A 10,874-nucleotide genomic window follows, 5' to 3' on the forward strand; every position below is an offset into this window, starting at 1 on the left:
TCCCCCATATTTATTGGAATGGAGCATTAAACTCATCACAGTGCACTTTCACCACCCTGTAATGTTCATAATTTATTTCAGCTGCAGCCTTCTAAACTGCATGCTTTCCCGAGTCATAGTGGGAACACCATACGTCATCGCGTCACCTAAAATGGACTACGATATGATGGTTATTAGGCCTATAGGCTATCAATATTTGAACATAATGTCGTTTCCACCACAATTTCTCGAATCATTTATTTTACCGACGCAAACAAATCACACCTTTTCTAGCATATTTTGTTTTGTCAACATTTGGAAAGTTTACTGATTTGCTATTACCATCGTGACATTTTTTATCCGACATGTACTTTATATCTATAAAAAGGTTGGCTGGAAACCTGGCTTGTGTCAATTCTTACCTTTCGCACATTTAAGTAACTATTTCCGAGTTCCAGGTTGTTTTGAACGCCGCATAAAATACTGTAAGGAAGTGGGAAGGAGGGATCAGTGGCGTGGTGCACTGAGAGTGTTGCGTTGGTTTGTCAGACGCCTCAACTAATATAAAACGTTTTCTTTTTCAGTCCGTAACCAAAATATGCGGGCAAAGGGCGTAATAGTTTTAACACTGTGGCCGATTGAGATGATTAGAGTCTGAGTTCGGAAGACATCTTTGGGATTTCAAAATTGCATTCCAAGGTAACAGCATTTGTGGGCAGGTAGGGAAGTAGCCTTCCGGAAGAACTCGCGATACAGGTTGGCAGTTTGCATACGGCACTCGTAAAGTAAGTTTTGAAACAAGTTTTTAATCAAATACAGAAGGAAAAATGACGGAATTTAGAAAAAAGAAGCTGTATGTCTTCGTGGACGTGCTGTGCGTGGTAGTGGGTAAGTACAGTAGCTACAGTGTATCAATTTCACACTGCGCTTGAACAAAGACAGGATTATATACTAGGCAGGCTACGTAATCAGATCTATTCACATACAGTCATTGGGACTACCGTGTCCGTGCCTCGGTAACATTGATTTTAATTTGAGACTGATGAAAATCCATTGGACATGAAATGGAAAAGGTATACAGATTGTTACCAACATAATATTCCTCCTCGTGGTTAATGTATGTGGCAAATGACAACGTCTTTACTATATATTTAACTGATTTAGTCACTTTTGATTACATAGTTGAGTCGAACTGTCGGCCTACTCTTCACTTTAAAAAAAATAGAAAGTTAAAATATGTGCGCCCTAGAGACAATTCTTATAAAGCTGGCGGACTGTGAAAGAGTCAGATTTAAGTTTTTGTGTTAACACTTTCTCTAGTTCATACTGACTATAACGCCGTAGTAGAGAATAAGATGGGAGTAGCTTGTTTTTAATGCCAGCCTGTCTCTGCTCCAGACCATCACCACTTACAAACATGCACATTTGCCCAGATGACATGATGCGATATTAAATTGCACCATGGGAAAATAGGAAAGGCTCATTTGCATTATGGCCTTTACTTTTTGTAATGAATTTCAGTAAACTCAATATTTGTTTGTGGAAATGTAATATGTGCATGACAGACCAGCTACTTCAATACTGAATTAGTTCTATATGAATTCTGTCTGGGAATTTAAAGTGCAGACTGTCAATGAATCAATGAAGATAAATGATAGGGCAGTGCAAATGTACAAGTGGACAGTGGTTTGAGGTGAAGCAAGAGTAATACAATCAGTACCAGTCAAAAGTTTGGACACCTACTTATTCAAGTGTTTTTCTTTATTTTTACTATTTTCTACATTGTAGAATAATAGTGAATAAATCAAAACTATGAAATAACACATGGAATCATGTATTAACCAACAAATGTGTTTTATATATTTTATATTTGAGATACTTCAAAGTAGCCACCCTTTGCCTTGGTGACCGCTTTGCACACTCTTGGCATTCTCTCAACCACCTTCATGAAGTAATCACCTGGAATGCATTTCAATTAACAGGTGTGCCTTGTTAAAAGTTAATTTGTGTATTTTTTTCCTTAATGCATTTGAGCCAATCAGTTGTGTTGTGACAAGGTAGGGGTGGTACAGAAGATAGCTCTATTTAGTAAAAGAGCAAGTCCATATTATGGCAAGAACAGCTCAAATAAGCGAAGAGAAAGGACAGTCCATCATTACTTTAAGACATGACGGTCAGTTAATTGTGAACATTTCAAGAACTTCAAATGCAGTCTCAAAAACCATGAAGCGCTATGATAAAACTGGCAGGAAAGGAAGACCCAGAGTTACCTCTGCTGCAGTGGATAAGTTCATTAGAGTTAACTGCATCTCAGATTGCAGCCCAAATAAATTCACACAGTTCATGTAACAGACACATCTCAACATTAACTGTTAAGAGGAGACTGCGTGAATCAGGCCTTCTTGGTTGAATTGCTGCAAAGAAACCACTACTAAAGGACACTAATAAGAAGAGACTTGCTTGGGCCAAGAAACACAAGCAATGGACATTAGACTGGTGAAAATCTGTCCTTTGGTCTGATGAGTCCAAATGTGAGATTTTTGTTTCCAACCGCCGTGTCTTTGTGAGACGCAGAGTAGGTGAATGGATTATCTCAGTATGTGTGGTTCCCATCGTGAAGCGTGGAGGAGGAGGTGTGATGGTATGGGGGTCCTTCTGTAGCTCAGTTGGTAGAGCATGGCGCTTGTAACGCCAGGGTAGTGGGTTCGATCCCCGGGACCACCCATACATAGAATGTATGCACACATGACTGTAACTCGCTTTGGATAAAAGCGTCTGCTAAATAGCATTTATTATTATTATTATTATTATTATTATAAGCTTTGCTGTTGACACTGTCTGTGATTTATTTAGAATTCAAGGCACATTTAACCAGCATGTCTACCACAGCATGTCTACCACAGCATGTCTACCACAGCATGTCTACCACAGCATGTCTACAACGATACACCATCGGGTTCGGGCTTAGTGGGACCATCATTTGTTTTTCAACAGGACAATGACCCAACACACCTCCAGGCTGTGTAAGGGCTATTTGACCAAGAAGGAGAGTGATGGAGTGCTGCATCAATGACCTGGCCTCTACAATCACCCAACCTTATCCAATAAAAAAAATATATATATATTTAACTTCGCAAATTCTTATTTACAATGATGGCCTACACCGGCCAAACCCGGACGACGCTGAGCCAATTGTGCGGTGCCCTATGGGACTCCCAATCACGGCCGGTTGTGATACAGCCTGGATTCAAACCAGGGTGTCTGTAGTAACGCCCCTAGCACTGAGATGCAGTGCCTTAGACCACTGCGCCACTCGGGAGCCTGAATTGAGATGGTTTGGGATGAGTTGGACCGCAGAGTGAAGGAAAAGCAGCAAACAAATGCTCAGCATATGTGGGAAGACCTTCAAGACTGTTGGAAAAGCATTACAGGTGAAGCTGGTTGAGAGAATGCCAAGAGTGTGCAAAGCTGTCACCAAGGCAAAGGGTGGCTATTTTGAAGAATCTCAAATATTAAATATGTTTTGATTTGTTTAACACTTGGGAGTTTGGAAACACTGCTTTAGCGGTAGGTTTTCCAGCTGTCAAGGCTCCAATGTGGGGGTGTTGTTACACAGGGGGTGTATGATAACTGATAACTGCACTTACACTTGGCAGACTGATTGCGTAATGGTCTGGCCTTTAGCAGCACATTCCCATGTTGTTGTTGTTCAGTGTGGTGTGAGAGAAGAGGGGAGCAGAATGGGAAATGCCTGTTGGGACCTGCTTCAGGGCAGCATCCCCAGGCTTTCAGGATATGATCCATTCCACCATGAGATTTCAGCAGTGAGTACATCACACCGACTGCTACATAGAGTCTGGCTGGCCCCCCTAATGAACTCTAAAGCCCACCATGTCACGAGTCTTGTCTTAAATTCTCACGTTCAAATTTAGATGATCCACCTCACTTCTTGCACCCTCCAAAGAAAGGAGAAGTAAGTCATATTCATGCTCCTGATCTTCGCAAAAAAAAAATATTTTTAGACACAGGATACACTAGTTATGGTGTGGCTTTTGTTCCACCTCCAAAATTGATTGAAATCCACTCCACTGCCCAAGCCTTAAGGACATACATTGCTAGAAGTAAAAATACAACTGAATCTCTACCATGGGGAATTTGATATAAAGGGAGGGTGCAGTGATGTGGTCTGTAGTTTAATTATTAGAAGGTTACTGTGAAGTGTGAATGAATGGTATTGCAATGGTTATGCAACAAGTCAGAACTACATTCCCCAGGGTTAACCTCTGATGTAGGCTATTACATTTAAATGACATTACACTAAGCTCTGTAGATATAATCACAGAGTAATGTAACTGGTAAATACTTATCCTGCCCAGGGCTTTGCCCATGTCAAACTATGAAAAGCTGGCGTGGCAGGTGAGGTGTGTGTTATTAACCATGGGTCATTTCCATTTTTAAAGGAGCCATGAGCACCAGCATATGAAGTTCATAGGAGCATATCAAATTGGGTGTCAAATGAAAGCAAGAGTATATTTTTGGCAAATGAAGGCATAGATCCATTTTCCATGTAAAACAATTGTAATGGCTTTGATTTCTGGTCAAACAGATGGAAAAGGAATCTTAGAAAACATATTCAAGAAAAAGTCTTCAAAGGTTTTAGAAATACATCCAAACACAATAATGTTGAAGAAAGACCCCTGCCAACTAATATCAACACTTCTATTTCGTTTTGGAGAATTTCTTTTCCTTCTGTAAATTTATGAAACATTGCCTTGTGCCTTGCAATTCTATTACCAAAAACCTGCATATCATTAAGATATTTTCAAAAGTCTCTCCCTCATGATTAGGGAGGGTTATGAAAGTTCACAGAAGTAACAAGTAAAGGTAGACCTACCAATTTGTTATAGTGTTTTTACTGATATCAATATTTGTTTGAGTTATTAAGCGAACCAAACTAAATTCTGTTACCAAATCAGTAAAAATGACTGAAAAATCATTAACGGAATTACTGCAATTGAATTGGCTACAATAGGATATGATAGTAGTCACAAACCACAGTTGGGTAACCTGCTACTGTCCTCCCTTCCACTGGCATACTGTTTATGTTCAGTTTATAACGGTTGTCTTTCTCCTTCTGTGGTTTCATGGTCAAAGCCAGTGAAAACTGTCTGGACAACCCATCCCCTCTCTCTCTCTCTCTTTATCTCTTTATCTCTCTCTCTTTATCTCTCTCTCTCTTTATCTCTTTATCTCTCTCTCTCTCTCTTTATCTCTTTATCTCTTTCTCTCTCTCTCTCTGCATGCTGGGAGTGATTGGTGCATGCTGGGAATTGTTTGAGTGAAGGAGTGCGTGTGTTGTGGAGAGTTAGATATTCACAACTTTCTTTCGGTTTGCTATTTCTTGGTGGCATTTTGTTTTGGTGCATGATTACCGTTATTATTTTTGTGTGTGGTAGAATTAAGTATTTTGTTTTGCGTATCAATATTACCCTGATTTTGGCGGGGATGGCAGCCCGAATGGGGATGCTGTCCCTGTCACTTCGGCACGGCTTTAGGTGTGTTACTGAAGCTGCTGTCACGGTGGAGGAGTTTCTGGTCGCCGTAGGAGAGGAGGTAGGGTATGAGAATATTGCTTATGCATCTCGGATGAATAAAGCTGTGGTGGTATTTCTTAAAGAAGAGTGTCTGGTAGATCGTATGGTTGAGTATGGTGTACTTCTTAAAGGAATGTTTATTCAAGTTACGCCGCTTTTTTTCCCCGTCAACAAGGGTAACGATTTCAAATGTACCACCGTTTATTCCAAATGAGCTATTGGAGCGCGAGTTATTGCGCTTTGGGAAGTTCGCCACTTCAATTAAGGTTGTCCCGTTGGGTTGCAAACACCCGGCGTTGAAACAGGTAATGTCATTTCGGCGACAGGTGTTTATGTTTTTGGACTCACCGGAGCAGACTTTAGAGTTATCGTTTAAAATCAAGTATGACAATAGATTGTATATGGTTTATGCTAGTACGGGTAATCAACGGTGTTTTGAGTGTGGAGAGTTTGGGCATAAGCGACATGCTTGCCCAAAAATGGAGAAGGCAGAGGGAGGGGCACAGGTGGTTATCGTAATGCCTGGGCCCGCTGATGTAGGGAGAGGTGAGCTGACAGCGGTAGAGCAGCCACAAGCACCTGTTGCTGAGGAACAAGTTATCCTTGTTGAGGGCACGGGGTTGCAACCTGTATTAGAAGGTAATGTTATGCTGCAGAAAAATATTGTTGTAGAAGGTAAGGATGTATCTGAAGAGCCAGTTCCTCAGACTGGTGAGCAGGTGCCCAGTATGAGTGCTGGGGTAAAGGAGGGGGTTCATGTGGAGCTAGGCTCCCAGGGAGTGGAGGAGATGCCCACTATGAGTGCTGGGTTTCACTACTATGAGTAGTGATGTTCAGGTGGGGCTAGTCTCCCAGGTAGTGGAGGAGATGCTTGGTACGAGTGATGAGGTGCAAGTGGGGAGTGTTGAAAGGGATGTGGTAGAGGAGAGTCAGTTGTCTGTGGTCTCAGCTGAGGAGGATCAAGAGAAGGATATGGATATCGCTTTGGAAATGACAGCTGATGGTGAGGACTCAGTTTATGATCTAGAGGAGGTAAATGAGTTTCTGGATCAGACTTTTGGGAAATCTGTCAAATTGGCAGATTATTTTGATGTTGATAAGTTTGAGGTCTGCTGTGATGTTACAAAAGACGGTGGGGTTAGACCAGCTGAGTGAGAAGAAGCGGTTTTGCTTGAGGAAATGTATTACTGCTGTTGCAGCAGCAAAAGGTGGTGGGAAACGTGCTCAGGTTAAGAGAAGAAAAAAGAATAATGATGATGATCATGCCTCATAGGGTGTATTTTTTCTTGTTGGTTTCTCTGTGGGCTCTTCTGCTTCTCGTTTCTCTTTTCTATATTGAAGTACTAAGGGTAGGTTCTCTTAATATTAATGGGGGAAGGGACAGGAATAAGAGGGCTTGGGTATTAGAAGTAATAAAACAGAAAAGGCTTAATGTAGTTTTCCTACAGGAGACACATAGTGATGAGGAAAATGAGGTTGACTGGGGTATGTGGTGGGAGGGGCAGCATGTACTCAGTCATGGTACTAATTTAAGTACTGGGGTGGCCATCTTGTTTTCCTCAGGCTTAGGGGTGACTGTGGTATCTACAACAGAGATTGTCAAGGGTCGGGCTTTATTGGTCAAGGTGGATGTTATGGGGTTTTTGTTTGGTTTTTTGAATGTTTATGCTCCTAATGAGGGTACAGAGCGTATTGCTGTTTTTGATCAAATAAAGGAAACCTTAAGACAGTGTGATCAAGAGGGGTGTATGGTTTTAGGGGGTGACTGGAATTGTACAGTGGATTTTACTGTTGATCGCACCGCTGAAGAACCTCATCTGCGGTCAGCCACTTGCCTGTCTGGCCTATTAAATGAGTTTGAACTTTCTGATGTGTGGAGAGTAAGGAATGCAAAAGTTAGGCAGTACACATGGCTAAAAATTAATGAAGGTTGTGTCAGTGCAGCAAGGTTAGACAGGTTGTATGTATCTGAGCAATACTGTAGTAGGGTGGGAAAGTGTGCCATTACTCCTGTGGGATTTTCTGATCATCATATTGTTTCTGTTGATATTCACTTGTCCTGTCCACGAAGGTCATCACCTTACTGGTATTTTAATGTTAAATTGTTACATGATGTCATGTTTTGCGACAGGTTTGTGTTGTTTTGGGAAAAATGGAGGGTTATAAAGGGGAATTTTGAGTCCTTGAGACAATGGTGGGAGGTTGGGAAGGCCCAAATACAAGTATTTTGTCAACAGTATACTGCTCTGTCTCAAATTGAAGTTAAAGAGACTATCAAGGCCCTTGAACAGGACATCAAATCTATTGAATTGAAGCTGCTCACTCAGAACGACCCTGGACTAGTCATGAACCTACAGGACAAGAGACATGAACTAAGGTCGTTTCTGCATGAAAGAGTGAAGGGTGCCTTTATTAGGTCTCGTTTCGCTTCCCTCAAGGATATGGATGCTCCTAGTGCTTTTTTTTTTAACCTAGGACAATCAACGTTTCAACGTAAACAGATGGTCTGCCTTCGTCTCCCTGATGGGAAGGTGACTACGGATGGTATTGAAATGCGTCAACATGCCGTGGTTTTTTACTCGTCCCTCTATAAGGCGGAGGACTGTGACTCTCTGTGTACTGAACAGTTGTTACATGGTCTTCCTCAATTGGGACCTGAGCAGAGAGTCGCATTGGACGCTGACATTACACTGCAGGAGCTGTCCACAGCAGTTATGCAGCTCTCATCAGGCCGAGCCCCTGGTATCGATGGTTTACCATCTGAGTTCTATAAGCACTTTTGGGGGTCTATTGGGGAGGATTTTTATGGAGTGCTGTGTGAATCTTTTCATGAGGGTTCTCTTCCTGTATCTTGTCAACGTGCGGTGCGTTCATTGTTGCCAAAAAAGGGGGATTTGGCTCTCATAAAAAATTGGAGACCTGTTGCTTTGCTGTGTGCAGAATACAAAATTGTTTCTAAATGTCTCTCAAACAGGTTGAAAGAGTATCTGGGACTGTTGATCCACAAGGACCAGTCCTACTGTGTACCTGATCGCTCTATTGTTGACAATTTGTTTATAATAAGAGATGTTTTAGATATTTGTAAACTGTCTGATGTAAATGTGGGTTTACTTTCGTTGGATCAGGAGAAGGCTTTTGATCGTGTGGACCATCAGTACTTGTTTAAAACAATGAAAGCCTTTGGGTTTGGGGATGTTTTTCTGTCTTGGGTGAATTTACTGTATGCTGGAGCCTCATGTATGGTGAAGGTGGGTGGTGGTTTAAGTTGCCCCATCCCTGTCCAAAGGGGCATCAGGCAGGGATGCCCAATTTCAGGGCAGTTATATAGTCTGGCGATTGAACCAATGCTTTGTTTTTTAAGAGCGAAGCTTACTGGTTTCTCTGTGCCAGGTGTAATGAAGGGTCCCACGATAGCACTGTCTGCGTATGCAGATGACGTGATAGTTTTTATTACAGGGGCTGAGGATGTTAAGGTTCTCTCAAACACTTTAAAGGTGTATGAGGGGGCCTCCTCAGCTAGAGTCAATTGGGGAAAGAGTGAAGCGCTGTGGGCAGGTCGGCTTCAAACGGGGTCCACTCCAAGGTTACCAGGGGGGCTTCAGTGGGGCAGAGATGGGATGAAGATTTTGGGGGTTTTTCTAGGCTCTGATGTCTTTCAGAAAAAGAACTGGGAGGGTGTATTGGAGAAAGTGTGTGCCAGACTGTCAAGATGGAAATGGTTGCTACCCCAGCTGTCTTATAGGGGAAGGGTCCTGGTAGCTAATAATCTTGCTGCCTCTACCCTGTGGCACAGACTAATGATTTTACAGCCACCAAAGGGTCTGATACAAGAGCTTCAGAGGACCCTTGTCAATTTCTTCTGGTCTGGACAACACTGGATCAAAGCTGCAGCCCTGTACCTGCCACTGCACGAGGGTGGGCAAGGCCTGGTGGACATTTCCTCTAGGATCACGGCTTTCCGGCTCCAAGCAGCCCAGAGATTGTTGTACAGAGACTGTTCGAGCTGGGCTGAAACAGCCTACACATTGATGAGGAGAGCGGGCTGTTTGGGCTTAGACAAGCATCTTTTCCTCTTAAAGCTGGAGGGGGGTGATTTGACTGGCCTGACTCCATTTTATGAGTCTGTTATGCAGGCTTGGAGAGTCTTTGTCAAGTCCCGTAAGGCCGGCACGCCACCAGGGATGTGGCTTTTTGAAGAGCCTCTTTTTCATAACACTGCCATCCAGTCCCGTGTTCTGGGTTCAGCTAGCCTGCGTTCATGCCTGTTAGGTGTGGGGTGTACCAAGCTGGGTCATCTGATGCGGAGCAGGAGCAGATCGTTGGAGGAGCTGGGAGAAAGAGCGGGGATCCGATCATCTCGCCTACTGAGGAAGGTCGTCGATGAGGTCTGCGACTCGTTGCCAGTGCTTCATCTGCAGTATGTGACTGATACTTCCAATTCTGATCGGTGGTAGGAGGGTCTGGATTATGTGTTCCCTGCACTGATTGTTAGTGCTGCGATAGGGGCATTTGAAGAGGACGTGGGGATGCTGCTTTCCTTCGATACCCCGGAGCTGGGGGAGTTCAAGGAGGTGGGAAAGAAGGCCATGTACAGAACATGTGTAAAGGTGTCCCATGCCTCTTCCCTGGAAGGGATAAAATCGACGAGGTGGGCGGATGTGCTTGGTCCAGGTGCCTCTCCAAAAGGCTGTTGGCGATCATTATATAAACTGCCTATTGATAAGAGGACAGCTGACCTCCAATGGAGGATAATACATGGAGCTATAGCCACTAACATGCATCTGGTACACCTGGATCCTACTGTTGGGGAGGCGTGTCCATTCTGTGCTGAGTCTGAATCTCTGGCACATCTGTTTTTACTGTGTCCCAGGTTGGTTGGGATGATTCAACTGATCACTGATTGGTTCTCAACGTTAGGAGAGGTTTTCTCTTCCCAACTGTATATATTTGGGCCAAAGTACAGGTTCAGTCAAAAGGGTGTAGTTGTGTTGCTTAATCTTGTGTTAGGGGCAGCAAAATTAGCAATATGGAAGACCCGAAAGAACAGTATTCGGGGACAGGGGTCTGTGGATGTGGTGGGAATGCTGGAGGGAATGTTGGCAGCGAGGGTTGAGTTTGCATATTATAAACTTGTCAACAATATCGATCTGTTTTTGAGTATATGGGGTATTCAGAGGCTGTTGTGTTTAGTTACTGTGGAGGAGGAATTGGAGTTGTGTTTTTAATTGATGTGTAACTGTGGTTTTGTATGAGTATTTATTGTGTGGTGGGCCCCCAGACCCAATAAACAGTATTTAAAAC

At 43.0% G+C, this 10,874-nt stretch overlaps 1 protein-coding gene across 2 annotated transcripts in view; it reads left to right on the plus strand.

The window, feature by feature from the left end:
- The first annotated feature begins 473 nt into the window (after nucleotides 1–473).
- The window catches only part of LOC124037684 (phospholipid phosphatase 2-like), a 126,174-nt gene continuing 115,773 nt past the window's right edge, over nucleotides 474–10,874 (plus strand). The window contains exon 1 of one of the 2 annotated variants that reach the window (XM_046352639.1): nucleotides 474–867. In XM_046352639.1, coding sequence (XP_046208595.1) covers nucleotides 807–867 — 61 coding nt within the window. In that variant the 5' untranslated portion in view covers nucleotides 474–806. The remainder of the gene's footprint in view (nucleotides 868–10,874) is intronic. The other variant, XM_046352640.1, reaches the window with a different exon arrangement.

Source organism: Oncorhynchus gorbuscha, linkage group LG06, assembly GCF_021184085.1.
Source record: "Oncorhynchus gorbuscha isolate QuinsamMale2020 ecotype Even-year linkage group LG06, OgorEven_v1.0, whole genome shotgun sequence".
Classification (NCBI taxonomy): domain Eukaryota; kingdom Metazoa; phylum Chordata; class Actinopteri; order Salmoniformes; family Salmonidae; genus Oncorhynchus; species Oncorhynchus gorbuscha.